The sequence below is a fragment of the Oryzias latipes genome, chromosome 16, assembly GCF_053564925.1.
Source record: "Oryzias latipes strain Hd-rR chromosome 16, Olatipes_Hd-rR_3.1".
NCBI lineage: Eukaryota > Metazoa > Chordata > Actinopteri > Beloniformes > Adrianichthyidae > Oryzias > Oryzias latipes.
In genome coordinates, this window is record NC_136252.1 from 23,418,466 (window position 1) to 23,437,876 (window position 19,411).

Below are 19,411 nucleotides of genomic sequence, written 5' to 3' on the forward strand. Positions count from 1 at the left end.
TTAACAAAAAAGTTGCCTAATTGTACTACAAAATAATAGGTGTACTTGAAGTTTATCACAGTATATTGTAAACTCAAAATGTTCCAATTTATTATGAAGTATGCAGTTAGTATACTTTCAACACTACACATACATGCTCTAGTAGTCTATAGCATACTTGCTATAAAACTTATTCTCAAGTATAGTAGAAGTATATTTGAATATAGTCTATAAGTAAGTAGAGTATAGAGTAAAGTACATTAGAAGTTTAATTTGTTTGATCAACTCTTATTTTTTATCTTTTTGCTAAGAGCATGCATATATTGATTTATTTGTGCAATAATTCTGTACACCAAATGATTTCAAAGGCCACTGATGTGTCAAAAGGAAGTGACTATAATGTAATTAGGTGGGGTTATGGTTACGGTTAAAATACGTCCAGGCAATGCAGCAATGTGCTTTTTGGCTGCGCATGTTACATGTGGTCAATATGAATTCCATCGATTTTTGTGCTTGGTCGCACATAAATAAATAAATCTATAATGACAGAGGTATTATTTAAGCTTTATTGGGAGTTAAATAGTCTTATCGAGTACAAAAAAATTACATTAAGAATTGAAAATAAAACAACTGCTTGAAAAAGTTTAAGATTGGATTTGAAGAGATTGTCGCAGTTAGTCACAAGAAGTAAAAAGTTGTTTACACACACTTTTTTATATTTTGACAATCACATTAATACATTTTAAAATGTCAAAACGTTTTTTCCCATCTTTAAAATTTCGTTGATTTGCATTTTTTACTGAAAAACGTACTTTAAAAAAACAGCATAAATATAACAATGAAGGCTCTCCAATTTTTTTCTATCTTTTCTTCACCGATCCACTTTTCTTGTCAGGCTTTGCCTTTTTCCCTTCTTTCTTTGCTTTTGACAGGTTTTCATAAACATCCTCCTTGTTTCTGCAAAAAAATAGAAAACTTTGATTACTGATTTGTTTTTTCAGATTTATGTCTTTACCGGCCTAAGACACAGATCTAAAAGACTAGTTGGAGGCTAATGAGGTGATAACAATATAGACCAACTATGCAAGAGTCATGTACTCAAAACTGTCGGTCAACTACTCTGAACTCCAAATGGGTCACAGTTTCCAGTGTTTAACAGGCTGAACTGATCAGGATCTGTTTGCTCTTTCATTCTTGTAATTAGATGATAGGAATGTTGTTTGTCTTTAACAGCTAACATGTTTCCAAAAGGAAAACACACAAATGAAGTGGCTCACTTGAACACAGCTTTCCTCAAGGACTGATTAATATGATAGTGAGGTGTGAAAACATGTAGTTCAGCATCACAACCAGGGATGAAAGCACTTTTTATCAACGTGTGGAGAAAAACCGTGACATCAATACCAGAATGAAAGCATTTGAAACTGTAGGTCGAATATGACCTTAGTGTTTACAGCTAAAACTAAAGTTATCCTTCATAAAGGTGTGCAGGATGTGCAGGATGTGCATGCATCAGCAGTTTTTTGGTATGTTCTCGCTGCCAGAAGGGGGAGTTAGAGTGTGCCAGATTAAACTCCACCTTTTGCAAAGCTAATTATGTGACCTAATTCCTGAAAATCTGCATTATTTCTTTATTAGCAACCAGATTCTACTGATCGTTTATCAACACAGCCTCTTTCACAGTGACCAGAAATAACCCTCTGACCTAAAGCCTCAGTGTCTTTTCAAAGGATTTTCCCATGAAGCATGAAATATTCTGCCCAGGGTGAACTTTGCTCCCAAAAAAAACAGTTTCTCTGTTTTTGTTGAGCACGTATAGATCTTTAGAGCGTTCACAAACGTCGAGAAACAAAAACATTAAAAAGGCAGAAATGAAGAAAGGCTTTTCTCCTTTTTTTGGCTATTTATTACTTACTCATCCTTGACCTTTACTAGCTTAAATCCACTGTGTTTTGTTGGATGCTGCAATCTAAAATCTTTGAGTCTTAACCAGATTTTGCTTTAAAGCATTTGCTAGCATTGTGAACTGTGTGTTGTGCAACATGTTTGCAAACTATAATTCAGATTACTTGTTATTTTTAAAAGTAATCCTGAAGTGACAAATTTAGATGAGAGCTGATCATGGTTAAAATAAATACAAGTCAATAAAGACTAAAAGACTAAACAGTAAAAAAAATGTAGCTTATTATTAGTAAACTTGTCAGCCTACAAGAACAGGACAGTCAGATGTTGGCTCTGTGAAAGAAAAGAAAAAAAGACTACACACACCAACTGAGCATCAAAATGGATAAGTGTTTGGGACTATGAAGCCTAAAGGGAAGTTTGGCCCTATAATTTAGGCAAAAAATAAATTAAAAAGACATGACTGACTACAAACAAAAAAGAACAAAAGATTTACTGTTTGTGGCGTTTTTTAACCTTTGGATCCCTCATGGTGTTCCTACTGTTACGTTTTTTAATCAAATTTCCTTACTGAAAATGTAGCGAGTAAAGCATTTTTCAAAACTAGTTATTAATGGCTTAGTTTGCTACAGCAAGAAGTACTATGCCGTTGTTCACTATTTTAGTAATAGTTTAGTAACTAGTTTAGTAGTTCCCTTCAGCACTGTCTCTTACTAATCGTGGAACAGTCGTGAAATTTTGAGCAGTCTCAGAACAGATGTGTCACACAGCATCGCCTTTATGCTGCAAAGGTGTCATAATATTAGCTCTATAAATTTCAAATAGCTGCAAAGCTGGCAATACAGAAACAAAAGGGAGACAGAAGTTTTGCCTCTGGATCCAGGAAAAGTTGTAGTAACCCAAGATTCTAGGTGTTAATGTTCACCTTTTGAGATATTTAGAGCAGGTTATCACCTCCTTTTGTCATATTGGTCTGTCATCTAAGCCCTTAAAAATCTTTGTTTCTATTAAAAGCTGTTTTCGCTCCTCTATCGTTTTTTCCCAAATCGGTTTTTTGAGGTTAAATAGGTTCTTTGGACTGTAACCCAGGGAAAAAACAATTATATCAAAGTCCAAACACAATCTTTCTGCTCCTGACACCATCTGCAGTTCAGCTCTATGACAAAAACTGCTCTCATAAGGCAAAAAAAGAAGCTAAGTCATGATTTTTTTAAACAGAAATAGGGCAGCAGTGTTAAATTTCGAGGGGTGATGTGAACGTGTAAAAGACACCCCATTCGTTGGCATGCTTGCTAACTTACTTTGACACCTTTCTGCTCGCTGGCTGGTGTTTGAGCTGCAAATTTCCGTACTCTGTGTCAGTCTCCTGTGGAGGAAAGAAAGAAATTCATAAATATTTGTGACACCTTTTCTTTTTTTTTCCACACATAAATGTTGTTCCTTATGTCTTCCTGGTAGTTAATTCTGGGCTCTCACTCTCTCTGGGTCAATGTTCATCTTGCATAAACCACAGTAATAGCTTATCACTCTGCTAGTATCAAACTAGTCAACTTCGATGTTCAGAAAAACACCTGCAAAGGTCTGTTTTTTGTTCCTATTTCAATGCAACTGAATTTTGAGAGTAAAAGCCATAATCCTGGTCATTGTCCAGGACTTGCAGTCCTGTTTCCTCACCATGTAGGCACAGTCCTTGGTTTTGGTGGTCTGTATGTATTCAGATACGGCCAGGTAGATGAATTTGTACTGGGCCTCGGTTTGCACCATACCAGAGCGCTGCTCTCGAACCATCTGTATGTACTTTGGGATGTCAATATCACAATCCAGACCTGAAAGAAAAATGTGATAATAGAAATGTTGCTTCACTAAAATAAATTAAAAAAAAACTTTTATTACATTTGAGCAGTTTGTTTATAAAAAAATGTTTACCTAGGGTGTCAATGGTGTCAATAATCATGTCAATAACCAGGATTGTTCCCGTCCGGCCGATTCCAGCACTGCACAAATTCCAAAAAGAGGTCATTTCACTGAAACCATAAAACTGCAATCCAATCGGAAACGCTGCAAAGTTCATCTACCCGTTTCTGTCGTAGTCAATTTTAATCAGTGTGCATATAGTTTTTTAAGTTATCGTGTGGAAAAACTTAATCCTTTTAGTTTAAGGATTTCCATGCTGTGGTTTTTTAAAATTTTTTTTGCATGTTTGTTTTTTTCTTTGAGTACCAGATTTATGTTTGTCCTGAAATGACTTTTTAATAAATGTAAAAAAGTTCCACACTAGATTACAGCCCCCTTTGATCTAAGATCAGCCAAAGCCGTGGGGCTAATTATAGATGTCAGGAAGTGCAGAAATAAACCGAAACCCATCCTCGATCGTGGTGAGGTCGCACCAACCGTGCACGCACGCATATTTCTGGGGTGCTCGTTTTAAACGGAAAACTGATCAGAAATTTGATCGTGCGTTGAAGAGGACATAAAGATTTCAGTTTCAAGGAAGTTAAATGTGTACAAGAAACTGTTATGGAACTTTATCAAAAGTTTATTAAGAGCCTTTAACCTGTTTCTATTGAGCTTTTATAACAGGCAACCCGTCATGTTTACGGCTGTGAGTTTACAGCTGTAATGTTGTAAATGATTATGCCCAGATTATAGCAGTTTCAGGAATAAAAGCACATTCACTTAATTAATATTAAAAGGGTTACTTAGGGAAGTTTTTATAGTTATTTTTCACGCCTGCATGAATCTGTCTGCTTCGAAAATCCGAATATAAAGCAATTCCTTTAGTCCTTTATTATCTTTTCTGTCTTTTATTATGATATAAGATTTGATGGGGGTTTACATGAACAAACTTCCTCCTCAATTAACGTTCTTGTAGTCAATTATCCTGGCTGTTTTTTTGTTTGTAGTTTAATCCATGTTTAAACCTGCTTCCTTTTATTCCTATGGATTTCTATTGTCTGCACTTTTTTTGGATTCACAAAAACATTTTCAATCTATTGTTAATCCTCTTTTAAAGATTACAGAAACGGAAGGGACTTTGGTAATGTGCAAAACGGTACAGTTTTATTCAGACACAGTGGGAATCAGTGCATGTGAGGGAAAGATTTAGGCTTTGGGATTCCTGAATTCTGAGGATTATGTAATCGTTACAACACCGCAGCTTTAGCATCCCTAAAGTCCACTAGGGAAATTCCAACAGGATCAACGTTACATCAACTCAAACCCTTTTGTTTAATTAGAACGAGGCTGAGCTTAAACCAGAAAACGTTAGATCAACTCTCAATCCTGTTAGAATTATCTTTTCATGTAGGATTATGAGAGCAATGCTTTGTCAAAAAGAAGATATATATTTTGCATAAAAAAAAAAAAGGATGTCCCTTTAGTTGGGGAACTTTTAAAGTACCTGCAATGAACAATTATGGGCCCAGCTTCAGGGTATTCAGCCTGCTTGCCGTTGACTTGAATCAGAAAGCTAAGGACTCCACCGGGCTCCTGAGGGACTCCGTGATCAGGCCAACTGAGGTACTGATAGTGCCAGATAGTACGTGACAGTTGTGGCTGGAAATGAGAAGATACACTGAGTATGTATGGAAAATCAGCTTCCTGAATAGACGTGAGCATGAGTGCGGTCCGTTTGGGTGTCACCTTTGCCATAGGTGAAATCTCCAAAACCCTGACTTTGTAGTCAACAGCTTCTCTCTCCGTGTCACAGGTCACTATGTAAGGGCCCACCTCCTTTGAACTATGCAGCTCCGGCCAATACGGCACACATTTATTCTGTGGGGGGAAAAAAAAGTCTAAAAAAAAACCACCCTACAATTATCATTATAATCAGCTGTACAGCTTTGCTTTTTTACAGGGCACTTCAATCCAAACCAATTTACAAAATGAATCATATTCACACCGTGGATTTAAGGGCTCTTTCACACCTGGACAAGTCCAAACACTCGGTCCAAGTGGGGAAAAATAATAACACCTTCATATGGTTCAGTTTGAGCCCATCAAACACCGGAAAACTTCACACAGATACAGCGGCTGATGTTTTGGAGAAGGTTCTGCTAAAAAAAAACTAAAAGAAAACTAGCTCTGGTTGGTGCCTTCATCCTTTTACGAAATCATTTCTGCATATATTTTCTCACTTTCTATTTTTGTTTGCCTTTTTTTTAAAGTAAGTAATTTATGTTCTAAGGTAGATTTTTTTCAGTAACAAAATTCACTTGCAAGCAAACTTCTGGACCACTGTTTTTTATTTTTTCCTAAAGCCTATAGCTAAGTCTATCTGACAAAGGGAGTAGATAATTATAAGAATTGTGTTCTTCAATTCTGCTCCCTTCCAATCATGAAAATGTTCAATATGCAAGAGAAACATGTAAACATTTGAACATCAATTTTCATGAAAGGAACAAATAAATAAATGAAACATGTTCTAGTTTGTCTAGTTTGTGAGTGTGAAAGGGCAGCACATGTTTTCTCAAGGATTTTCAAGAATGAAAAGTAAAGAAGTTGGCAGCTCTACAAACTTTACACAGTTGAGCCTTTTGCAATTTTCATTTAATACATGAATTTCCAGCAGCAAAGCCAACTCACAATTACGTCTGGCATCATAGAAATAAAGTTTAGGGTTGTTAAATTAGAAATGTTGGTAAAATAAAATATATTTATTTAATTTGAGATGTTGAATGACAACCAGCTACTTTTACATTAAGTGTTTTTATTTTCATCAAACACATAAATGAAACGATGGCTTTAAATTGTTCTGCTACTGACCCGTCCTTTCTCCACCTCTCTGGTCGTCATGACGATCACGCGCGTGTTCTCCTGCCATACCATCTGCCAAAAATCATTGACAGTTGTGGCTAGGCATCCCTGGGTGGCGATGTAAACCTTCTGATCTCCTAACTCCTGCAGTTTGTTCTGCAGACAGGGGTTGAGTCGGGCAAGACAAGTTAAAACAAACCAAACAGTCGACTGTCGGGTTTCTGTGAGCCCACAGCAACTTTTAGACTTACTTTTACATAGTTGGCATTGATGTAATCAGAGCCGACAACGTTGGGATCAGTGTCCTGCAGGATGACTCTCGTGTCGTTAACTTATGTTAAAAAGGGGGGGGGGGGGGGTTGAGAGTAGGAACAATTGGTCACAATAAGCACCAAACATGTGGAGTTTTATTGAGAGAGGAGGATGAAACAGGAGCTCACAGGGAAGAATGTTCTTGTATCTGTTTTTGCTCTTATTTTCTGGTCTTTGGCCTTCCTCTCTGCTCTTTTTCACTTTGGCTTCCAACTTCTGAAGAGCCTGTCAGGAAGGGCCGAGAAGAACTCGTGGTTAGACAGATAGTCAGGTCAGTAGCGGTGGAAATACAGACCCTACGTATTTGTTCTTGTTTTGCACTTCTTACGTCAAATTCCTCCCAGAAGCCCGCCTTGCTCTTCTGGCCTTCTTCCTCCAGCTGCTCCTGTGGGGTCTGGTCCAGCTGCCTTACTCTGCTGTCGATATCTGCTGCGTTTACCCTGGTAGAGTAATACGGCTGGGGAAAAAAAGGCAAACAGAAAATATTTTTAACAGATATGAAAGTAGAGTTACGAAATTATCAACGAGGCAAACAAGTGAGTAATAATTTCTATCTGTGGGCTGCGTATTTTAACTTTTAACAAATATCATAAGAGCCGTGTTTCTGTCCTCCACAGCCCACGGACACTCTTAATTCACCGTTAGATGTAGAGATGTGGAATGTGTCATTTATGCTTTGTGTGACAAATTACAAAGCGTTGTTATTAAATGGAAAATGAGTTCAGTTCACCTGCTTGAGATAAACCCAGTTTCCAGAAACCTCCTCGATTCCTTTGCGTTTGTAGTAGTCCACTAAATCTGTCAGAGTGTCGAACGTTTCCGAGCCCCCCACTGTGTACCTGTCATTCTGGATGCACAAAAAAAAGCTTGTGTTGGTTGATTTTTCTCTAACACGCACATTATTTTCATTAGGTCCAAAAATACATAAAGTGCATACTAACTTTTAATTTCCTCACAAGCAAAAAATAATTGTGACAGAAAAAAAAATTATTAGAAGTTAAAAGCTTGAATGCATGCCATACAATGAAGCTGTGGTATATCTAATACCTTTAACGAGGTTGAACCTTTAGCGCTACAGCAAACACCAGCCAAGGATTTCACCTGACCTCAGTTGAGAGCTTATGAAAAGGCCTCTATGACCCATCACCTAATCCCCCATTAAGCTTTTACATGCTAACAGTGCATAGAAACAATGCCCCTCTTTTAAGTAAAGACTGAATGGTGTTTTCTGTGAGGTCGGTCGCAGCTAAAAATAAAATGCAAAAGCCCTAACGGTCGCCTGCCACGTCAGGATGCAGATCATGGAAACGAGCTGGCCCTGTTTTTTTTTCACACCGCTTAGGAAGCATGTAAACACTTAGATATGTCAGAAGAAAATAATATAGTCTTTGTAGCCAGGGGGAAAAAAGTGTTGAACATATCCGCAAGTTGAAACAAAAAGAAAAGTCTGTTGTTGCATAAGGCGGGGAAATGAGAGTTCATTTTAAGTTGCACTGCACAATTCTGGAAAGACCTTTTCTGACTTTTTCCCTTTTGTTGTGGTTTTACAAATATAAAACAAGTAGCAGTAAAGACAAGCACTCACCTGACACATTATCTTGATGTGGGAGACCCTTTTTGTCCCGCTTTTAGATATTTCATCTGTCAAGGCGGAGAGCACAAAATCTCCAGGCTTGGACAGCGACTCCCTGACCAGGAAGGTCCCGGGCTCATCTCGCACAGTGAGCAGCTTCTCTGCATTCGGGCCGGACAGGTGACCGTGGTACCACCTAGGGCACAAGCACACTGCTAAGCCACAGTTTTTCACATAGTCCCAGCCCGAGCTCAACTGGTTTTGTGAGCTGTCGAGGTTGACGGCTGTGGCCTCCACTATGACGGATCAGAATAAGGCAGTTTTTATGTGCAGGCGATTTTTGACTTGTAAATTGACATATCTTTCTCCTCAAGACTAAACCTGACCTGAGGATGAGTTAAAAACAGAAAAGTCTTCAGCATGTTGCATTCACACTGGAGTAAAAGCTGCAAACAGAAAGACTGGTTAAATTCACAGAACAGGGATGCAATACTCCTATATATATTAGTTTTTTGTTGCTTTTTTTTTTTTTTACAAAAAGTCTGTGAGTGAACAGAAATACTCTTAGTTGAGTTGAGTGTGACTTAATTTTAGGTACAGTTCTCTATTTCTTCTTCTAAACTTCCTGCATTGCGGTCGGAAAATTTCTGATGACAGATTTCATGCCTGAACAGGACAAAGTATTTATAGCCTGCCCCCCCTTTTCGATAAGTAGCACTCACAGATGCCCGTCCCTCAGCCTCCCTTCTTTTTCTGTCTGCTCTCTCAAGTGTTGTTTGCAAGCTTTGATTTACTTTATTTTTAAATCTCACAGAAATTTGTTAATCAAGGCTGCACAGTAGCAAGGAGAACCTGCAACCGGGCAGCCTGCGCCTGCCTGCACCTATGGAAAAAAAACGAATTTTAGCACGCGGTGCAATAACAAGCGTGTCCTCTCTGAGAAGTGGTATCAAAACAACTGCACCACAAAGTGACCTGCTGAGCTGCTTTTAATCACACTTTGCTGAGATGACAGAGAGTTTTGCGTCAGATGAGGAAGATAGCAAGTGAGCAAGATCATGATCGGGTGTGCAATAGAGGAAGACAGGCAGGGTCTGGCCATTGCTTTCAAGAGTGTCAAAACTTAAAGTTTCCAACCGCAGCAACAAAAGGGAAGTTAGACAACTGACAAACAGAGAGAAGCAGAGAAGAGAGAAAAAGGATGGGGGGGGGGGGGGTAGTATGGGCTGCCAGTCTAAGCGAAGGCACAGAAAGTAAAGTTCTTTAGATTTTCAACCGATTCTATCACTGCAGTTGGACATCAATCAACTGGAAACCTTCTTCAGGAAGGAGGAAACCTCCATCAGTCAGACATCTTCATGCATGAGAAAAGTGGCTGTCAGCATCGGAGGATTAGCGTGAAACTCTCAAAGACTGTATTGCAATATTTGTTTCATTTTGTTCCCACACTAATTCAGATGAACAGCAACCAGTTTAAGACATTCATCTGATTTGCAGTTCCTGCAGAAGTTTTGTTGGTTGTGCACAAAGACATGGCCTATGCGTAACACCCGCCGACTAAATTTAATAACAAACCTTTGATGGAAGCACAAAAGAAGGAAATCAGGAGTTAGAACAAAGAATAAGTTAACAAAAATGTGCATAGTTTCTTAGTTTTCAATGTTTAGTTTTATGTTTACTGTAAGTTTTGGATTTTATCCTGCTTTCACGGAAAGCATCTTAGATATAATACATCCAAGATGAGGTATCTTGAACTGGAGAAAAAAGCAGTTTATTAGCTTTACTAATACGATTAGGATTGTAAATGGCGTACACTTCACCACCGTCTTAAAAGGCCCAGAGCGCTTTGCTGTCACAGACCCATTCACCCACATTCACACACTGATGGCAGTTCCGCTGCCGAACACTGGCGCTAACCTATAACTACCAGGAGAAACGTGGGGTGCGGTGTCTTGCCCAAGGGCACTTTGACACATGAAGTGAACCGGCAATCTTCTGATCAGCGGTTGATCGCTCTGCACCACGGCCGCCCCCAGTGTAATAATTTTGTTTTAATTGGCAGTTTTATGTCTTTAAACGTTAATACCAAAATTTGACAAAGTTTGTTACAAAAAAACATGAGGAAAGATTGCAAAAAATACTTTTAGTTTGATTTTCCAAGACTGGGTTGAGTAGGGAAGGAGACTGCAAATTGTATGAATGTACGCCATTATCACCGTTGAATCAGGGTGTGTATGACATGAATGCAAAAGCAATGTTTGCCACATTTCATATACGGTATTCAGAGTGTAATGTTGTGGAGTACAAACACAACCGACTGAGGCTGACTGAGTTACTGCTTATCTTACATAAACCTATTTCACTATGCAAGCCTTTAACTGTAAGTGAATAATAAAGCAGCCAAATAAAGAGCTGTAGGTGCTGTCATAAGCTGTTACTACAACAGTAAGGCCGAAGGTCAACTTACTGACACTCCAAAAGTTATTTGATAAAGGATCAAAATTAGCTTCATTTCTCTGCAAGAGTTTTTTTTTTTTAACTTCTGCTTGAAAAAGCAAAGCAGAATTTCTGTCACATTTTATGAGACTAAAAAGGTTGTAGAGTAAAAAAAAAGTTTTATAAAATCATTTCTAATGTCACGCTAAGAGGGCGTTAATGCTAACAAGTCTTCGTTACTAAGAATGATTTCTTGTTTTTGTAATATTTATGGTTCTATTTAAAATTGACAAAATGCACAGAAATTGATTGAAGTAAAGGACTTTGTTGTATTTTTTGACATGTCAGTTGTTTCATTCTAAATTATATTATAGTTGTAATTTTATACTGAATTGGTCTAACTATAAATCCTTAACTTTCATTTATTTGGAGGGTGCATGTTTTTTTGTTTTTTTTACAGTTATTTACCTCTCTTAATTGGTCTCTTTTGCTTGATGTGTGTATGTTGCTCAATGTCAAATAATTTGGCTCCTTATTTTTTCTGATTGTAGAAGAAACATGGCAGTTTATTCTAGCAGGACGCAGGTCCAGAGTTTGCCTGTGTTGATGAGTTGCACATCGGGACTTCATTACACGTTTGACATACGTTAACTCTTCCATCCAGATAATTAAGAGGGCATCTTTTGGGCATGGAAATATTGGAGTAAGAAACAGTTGTGTTTCAATAAAGAATGTGGGTAAAGGTTTTGCTATTTCCCACTTCAGATAATGTCGCCATTGCTTGTAACCTCAAAGCTCCTCTAAATGAGGCAACAAAGTCTCCACAGATTGAATAATGTGACAAACTGAAAAAGAGACAGATAAACCTCAATTACAAAGAAAAAGTGGCTGCTGGGCTCCAACTGATTTTTGTTGACACAATCGGATTTTAAAAAAGCAGCATAGCTGGTCACGGCTGACTATTTTTGGCTTCACCACCTAACCAAACACATTTACACCTCGCAAGCTTGAGGTGCGTGTGAGCGCAGGCCTCACAATGAGTTGAATGAAAGTAGGACACGTCAAACCTGCAGCGGAAGTGAAGAATGAAAAAGAAAAAAGGACTGAGGAAAGCACAGACCTCTCAGTGGTTGGGTCCGAGCAGTTTAGGGGATATTTAAGCTGGATAAGGGTGCCGTCCTTGTCCTGCAGGGTCCCACTATCGGATGTGTAGTAGTCCACCAGCTCAGACAGGGTGGCAAATTTCTCCCCTCCGTACAGGTCATAGTAGTCACCTGTGTTCTGGATGCGGATGTGGGTCACTTGATCACCCACCCTGGAGAGGAAAAAACAAAAACACCAAGGCCACACCAAGAAAACTGTTAACGGTTTCTTTGTGATGGCAGCAGGTACAAAAGCACCAGGTGAGGACTTTTATACTCAGTAAACCGACATAAACGTGATGGTCCTTTTCAGCCTGGCTACAGCTGCGAGCTTATCAAATATCGAAGTCAATCGATCCTATTAAAAGATTTTTGGCAGCATGTGTAACAACAAATTTATTTTCCATATTTTTAAGCTCAACTTGGGCGGCCAAAGGAGGAGAAATATTAGAAAAATGCGGCTTTAGCATCGGAATAAATAAAAAATCAGATTTAATAGACAATTTTACAAACAAAAATAACATTTTTGGTTCATCAAACTGTCGATCAAGCTTTCAGACTCTTTTTTTTTTTTTTTTTTTTTTTTTTTTACATAAAAACATGTTTTTTCTGTTAGAATTATTGTTTTTTAATCCAAATGAAAGGATAAGAATTAACCAAAATGCATTTTTTTCTAAGAAAGTGGCCTTGGGAGTAAGTAGATCATTTAGAGCTGTGCACTTTTTCACACAAAATTGGAAAGTGCTAACTGTTTTCACAAAGTGGAGCTTGGAAAGGGATCTTTTGCTGTAAGAAGTTACAGATAAGACATCTAAAATGAGCAAATCTGACTAATTTTCTGCTGTTGTTCAAAGAAGATGCAACCACGTCTTTTGGAGTTCTGTAACAACCTTTTTTTTCAATCCGCAAAGTTTTATAAATTATAAGAATCGCTTCCATTGCTGCTACTTTTACTCACTTTAAGAAAAGGCCTCCAACAAAACTGGCATGTGTGCGTAGATCATTCGCATCAAAATATAGGCCCTGGCGGGAGCCTGCAGCTCTCAGCTTATTTTCTTATCATCAAATAAAGGCTGCAAAACTTGAAAGAAGTTTTGCAGATGCAGCTCATGTGCTGCATCTGTTCACACCAGACATTACCTGACAGACAGGGAGAAATCTCCAACGTTTTTCTTGCTGGGTCGAGCTAAAAAGCTTCCGTCAATGCCTCGCAGCTTCAGTATTTCCTCAGCCTGCAGGCCTGTGATGTCTCTGTGGAACCACCTGGATCGACGCACAAAGATAGAAAAGATGAAGCACAACAACATTGACCTAGTAGAAGGCATACATGTGTCACATAGATTTAAAATGTACAGCTTTAAATAGACCAAGAAAATCCAGGTGCACGCATACGCAAAAGAGAGATGGGAGTTTCTCGACAAGATCAGGGGTGCAAGAAAGTGTAAAGATGGAGAGAAAAGCTGTACTTTTTAATAAAAGAAGGGAAGAAATTCAGGTGATGATCTTTTAAACATTATTAGGTTTCATTACAATCTTGAGTAGATTCTTTGTAAAAATCCTCAAAATCAACATATTCATTTTTATATTTTTTGTTTTAGAGTCTCAAACATAAATAATACTAAGGCAGAGGGTGACTTTAACGTGATAAATTAAAGGTTTTATTAAAGCCTTTGGTTTCACTGGCCTAAGAAAGATAAAAGACAATTTCATGTGATGAACCACAGTCCAAATCCTTGATCCAATAAGGGTTTAACATAAACCTTCAGAAACTATTTTCACTTTACCTACATGCAATTTGTTGATCATCAGGAAAACAAAGCGTGCATTAGGGCATAGTCAGTAATGCTGACGTACTTTAATAAATTATGTTGCTTTACAGCCTTATTAGCTAGACGAATAACCAGGTTTTTAAAATCTGACATATTGCACAAAAAAGGTTAATAACTGTTTTCGAACACATGATCTGTCTGACACTGTGGAGCTTTGAGGAAACAACAGAACTGAAACCTAAACACTTTATTTATGTCCCAGTCTCTTATACTGAACTTGCAGGGTTTAGCTGACGAGGGATCACAAATGACATGACAGAAGAGGAGCAGGACAGGCCAGCAGCAGGGAATAGACAAAAGGAGGAATGGAAACAGAGAAGTTGTTGCACAAAACACAAAGAACAAAACCAGAGTTTGATGTGTCCGGCAGAGGCTTGACTCACCGAACCATGGCGTCTCCTCACTTTTTCTGGGACTAAAGAGAAGAAGAGCGATTTGGGAAGAGTCGCTTGTTCCTGCGGCACATGTGTAGACTCAGATCACACACTTTGGCGTTGAAAGTTTGTGTAGTTTTTGCAGCTTCCTTACTTTTGGTCTACTTGAATTGTACATTTACCGCAAACACATTTGGTATGTCAAGCGCTAACTTGACCTTCAACTTAAGATATTTTTATCAAGAATCAATTAAATCTAATTGCCTTTGCTCTCCCTCTGGTGTAACACATTAACTTAATACCCACCCCTGCCCCGCCACCACCCACCAGCGGACCGCCGCTGACCCCGGTTCTCAGTCTTCCCTTCAACAGCAAAAGCAGGTAAACACTTACTCTCCTCAGCTGCTCCTGAAAACAACTGACACTGGTCGAGACGTTGACGCTGTATGTGTCTGTCTCCCCTCCTCTGCGTCGTGCTCATACGCTCTCCCCTTCCTTCCTTTCTACGTCTCCTTTCACAAAGTAGTGAAAGCAAGACAGGAACCAAAATAGCTGACAGGCCGGAATTCCTCAAGCAGATAAAGATGGTGTCTTTTTTTTTTCTTTTTCTTTTATTGATGACCAAAATAAAAACGTTGCCAATCTAAGAGCAGAGAAGGCTTCAACTCCATCACCTCCGTCTTCTGGAAAAACAGCTGCAGAGCTTCTTTAGATGACTCCTCTGTTCAGAGCTGTGAGACAACGGCAATTCCAACAGGCGTATGGTTGAAAAACACCCTCCAAAAAGGCAGTTCCATCTCCTCATCAATGCACAAATATGCCCGCTCTTTGTCTAACAGAAAGTATTTGCAAAGTTTCCTCCACCTGTCGGCTGAATCTGCCCTCTGTTCTTTACTTCCAGGTGTGTACGAGTGTGCGAAACACAAAGGTCAGAACAGAACACTTCCTCATTTGAACCTTCCCCCCTCTGCATGTGTGAGGCTGCATGTGTGCGTGTGCTGCTGCAAGCTGATATATCATGTGCTGTTGTCAACTGTTTTAATTTAAAGAACGCCGATCCAGCACCTTGAAAATTGCTGCTTTATCCTTATACGGAGTAAATTATCTGCAGCCACAAACACAAAGTACATATTGTGACTTTTAGGGGAGTTTTTTGTATCCCTAAAAACAACACAAAAATTTGCGTAGAAGCAAATGCACAACAAATGAAAATGCAAATACAGTAGCAATTATTTCATGAATTCCTCACAACCAGATAGCATGTAAGTGGAAAATAATGGTTTCCTACATGAGGTGTAAAATCGTTCAGTGACTAGCGGACTTTGGTGGTTTTATGTGTTTGCAGCAAAAAATTAAAGGAAAAAGTGAATAAGTGTGTAGTTTCTAGTACATGGTGCAGCTCTCCCCGCCCCTGCACCAACAAACACACACATGCAGCCCTGCAGGTGTCGTCGGGGTTAACGCCCGCTATTGTTGTTTGCATTATTTGCCTCACTTGCGCTTTGCAGTCAGACTTGGTTTGGGGTCTCTTTGTTTCTCAGATGTTAAGGCTTCAAATCTCAGACAAAGGCAGACGTTTTTCACACACGTATAGAATGGCTGTACACCTACAGTGATGGAAAAAAGGTTCCTGATTTGATCTTTTCACTTGGGCTATCAGGTTTGCTTGCACTGCGCTGCAAACTGATACTTTGAGCATTTTCTGCCTCATAAAAAAGGTGAACAGAGAAACATCTATAGTTTGTTGATCTTATTAAATGAACCAATCAGTAGGAATAGAATTGATTGAGTGCATGTTTTTTCTTCAGGGAAAAACAACTCCTTTATTTTGATTTTAGATATTTAGTTACTTTAAGCCCTGCAACAAATTGGCTGCTTCTCCAGGGTTTATCCAACAGTAACAGGGATAGGCTCCAACAACCCTATGACCCTGAAAGGGATTCAGCAGGTTCAGAGAACTGATGGATGGATTGTAGCTTTGAAGTCGGTTTAATGGTTGTTGTTACTTTAAATGTTATTGTTGCTTTTGATGTTTAAAAGTCTGAATATCATATTTAAAATGCTGCTATAAACAGCTGCTTGATGGAGAACTGAATTTGAATTGTGCCAGTTCCTGGCAAGCTAAGTAGCAGCTGTGCTAAAAACAAACAGCTATCTTTGGAAACATGGGCCCTATAATACAAAGCAGTCTGGAAAGTTGACGACTGAAGATAGACACCAAACTTTCTAAAACGCCGAGGGTCATTTTTTATGGAGAGGAGGATGTAGGCTTACTGAAGAAATGCCAGACGGAACCAGCTATTAGGAAAACAATTGAAAGCATTGTCTTCTTTGTTTTTCTCCTTCCTGTTCTGGGAAAGCGTTTCTCAACATAATTAACACCAAAATAACTCTAAATGAGTTTCTAAACTTATTTAGGACACACACAGGCGTCTCCTTCAACAGCGCTCAGACTCTTGGTTTTTAGTTTTTATTAGCTTAGCAACCACCAGGTGGCCTGATCCAGTGCTTTTGTATGCCGGTCCCAACTCAGGGCAAATGCAGACGGTTGTGTCAAAGAGGGTAACTGACATAAAGCCAAAGCCAAATCAGTCATGCAAATTACAAGCAGAACTTTTACACCGGATTGGTCATGGCCTGAGTTAACCACTACCACCGATAATGTTGACCTTCAAGCCGCAGGTGGAAATTGAACCACAGCCGGTGGAAGAAAGAGTGGAGGAGGGCAGAAAGAGAAAAGGAAAATCAGGAGTCGAGGATGTAGAGCAGGAAATTTGAATGTAGGGAAAACTAGAGAGTTGGCTGACATGACGGAAAGAAGAAAGGTAGATATCCTGTGTGTGAAAGATCCCAGATGTGACGTGAGCATAGCGTACAGATGAGGAGCAGGTTCAAGTTCAGGTGGGATTTGAGCTGGAGGAGAAGGAGAAATTCAGGAGGGAGATGGATGAGGTGATCCAGTGGATCTGTAGAGGGGAATGCGTATCGATTGAAACAGACTTTTACACTTGGTCTACCGGAATTCCACCACTAGAATCACCATGGCAGTCATTTAGACTGCTGGACATTATTTGCATTGAATTTGGATTATACTGACACTATACTATAACATCTAAGCGTGTTTGGGGAACTAGGTAAAACAGAACAAGACAATACGTAAAAGCTAAAATAAATGAGTTCATAAAATAAACTTCACAGAGTACAAAAAGCAAAAGACAGTAAAGCAGGAGAAAGATCAGAAAAAGGTTGTGAATAGTGAAATATGGCACCCCCCGTAATAAAAAAAAAAAACATGGAGTCAATTTGACTGCTATGGTCATTCGAGGTAGTAACACTCTTTTGTGTTTTGACATTTGACTGATGAAACAATAGTATAATAAAATGAACTCATATGGGAGAAGTCTGCAGGTTTTTTTAAACCAAGTTATGATGTTGCAAATTTTCCAATGACTGCTTTGTTAGTTCTAGCGTGTGACATGTTGGAGAGGGAAAGAGGTGATGAGTAAGTGATGAGGAATTTGGTCTTTGATATGGTTATATAGGAGGATAGATGGTAATGGACTTTGCCAAAAGAATGGAAAAGGCAGAGAACACTTCACGGTTTTCAAAAAGAGAGGATAATAGAGTGACATATAGGGGTGGATGGAGGAGCAGACACGTTGATTCTATTTTGTACAGACGTTATATGAAGAGGACAAGAACAGAACGGAGGACCAAGTAGAAGAAATTGAAAAAAGAAGAGTGCTGTGTGGCATTTAGGGAGGAGTCCATTTATAGATTGGACGATGTTTTACGCAGAAAAACACATTTTCTATTACCAGCAAACAAAAACAGATGAGATGGTACAGTTTAACCGAGACAAATGAGAAGCTAATCTATCAGATAGCATAGAAGCAGATAGAAGCATTGTTCACACAAAACAGTATATATATGTATATAATTTTAATTACTACTTAAACTTGCAGAAAAAAAACCTAAATAAGACATTTTGTTTGCTAAAAATAGAATCAGTTTATTCAAGTTCACTGCTAATAAGTAATTAAGAATTCATAATTATATATTGTAAACAGAAAGAGAAACAGCTCCATAGCAAACACATTTTCCATGCATTTTGCCTGACAATTTCTTCTGCAGATTATTTGTAGTGTTCATATATCTAAACATTGACACAAGGAGTAAATAAGATTTAACCCATTCTAAAACTTGTTTCTGAAGATATTTTTGGCTGCACAAAATATTTTTGCTTTGTTCATTTTTACTTTTCGGTTGATGGCGGATTTCTCATTTTGTGCAATGTTCATTTATTTTCAGATTTATTTTATTTCTTCCATTCTAAGTGCTAAATGGTTTTAAATTAAAAGGTAGAAACCATTAAAGTTCATTTTTCTGAACTACTGCTGCTGTTGCAGGGTATGGGACCCTGCTGGTCTTATAGCAGTGAATTCATGCTTTTTTTTTTACTTCTCATAAAGGTGAAATAACATCAAAGAAAACACAAAATTAAGATACTTGAGAAGTAAATGATTAAAACAAATAAATGTCACTGACATAAGGTAAAGGAGAAAAAAAGGAGCAGAATAGGCTTACTTGTGAGGCATTGCGTGAACTCTCCTGTACCCACACAGATTAGCCAAAGGGATCAATCTTCTGATCAATCATGCAAGTTTCACCTTTAATCAAAATGAATAAAAATGACACATTTTTGTTGTATGGGTCAGCTGCTGCTCTTACTCCTTCACAGAGTGGAGTGAATGTAGCTCCTCTCCTTTAAGATAAGTTATCAAGCTTGTGCCTAGCTTATCCTCCCACCCTGTAATTTACTTCAATTTTGTCCTAATTACCCCACTATCTGAGGGGGAAAATCTGCCTGTTCCTGTCCCCTTCTTTCCCAGCGTTTTCTGAAAATGAATCCAGATTTAACATCTTTTTTCTTTTATCTATTAACATGCATTGGCTCATTGTCGTTTCATCTATATGTAATGTCCATTTATGATCATGTTTAACTAAACTGCTGCCAACATTTACTGAATGACTTGTGTAAACAAAATAAGGGAACATTTGTTTAGATAAATGTCAGCCACAGGATGCCACATTTTGTAAAATGTAGGA

The 19,411-nt window shown here is 38.5% G+C and overlaps 1 protein-coding gene across 3 annotated transcripts; it reads right to left on the reverse strand.

Annotated features, from left to right (window-relative positions):
• Window positions 1-531: 531 nt before the first annotated feature.
• Window positions 532-19,051, reverse strand: ptpn6 (protein tyrosine phosphatase non-receptor type 6). Of its 3 annotated transcripts, none has more exons than XM_078933526.1 (16): window positions 18,890-19,051; window positions 14,312-14,383; window positions 13,240-13,362; window positions 12,078-12,272; window positions 8,534-8,717; window positions 7,679-7,795; window positions 7,277-7,405; window positions 7,077-7,173; window positions 6,888-6,967; window positions 6,646-6,792; window positions 5,524-5,655; window positions 5,282-5,436; window positions 3,808-3,875; window positions 3,556-3,707; window positions 3,183-3,247; window positions 532-936 (listed from the first exon to the last, which is right to left on the reverse strand). In XM_078933526.1, exons 2-16 carry the CDS (start codon window positions 14,317-14,319, stop codon window positions 840-842), a joined length of 1,749 nt encoding a protein of 582 aa, XP_078789652.1. In that variant the 5' UTR covers window positions 14,320-14,383; window positions 18,890-19,051; the 3' UTR covers window positions 532-839. The 3 variants fall into 3 exon arrangements, with proteins under 3 accessions (XP_078789652.1, XP_023820218.1, XP_078789651.1); XM_023964450.2 differs by lacking the exon at window positions 18,890-19,051 and adding an exon at window positions 14,696-15,211; XM_078933525.1 differs by lacking the exon at window positions 18,890-19,051 and adding an exon at window positions 14,630-14,647.
• Between the last annotated feature and the right edge of the window lie 360 nt (window positions 19,052-19,411).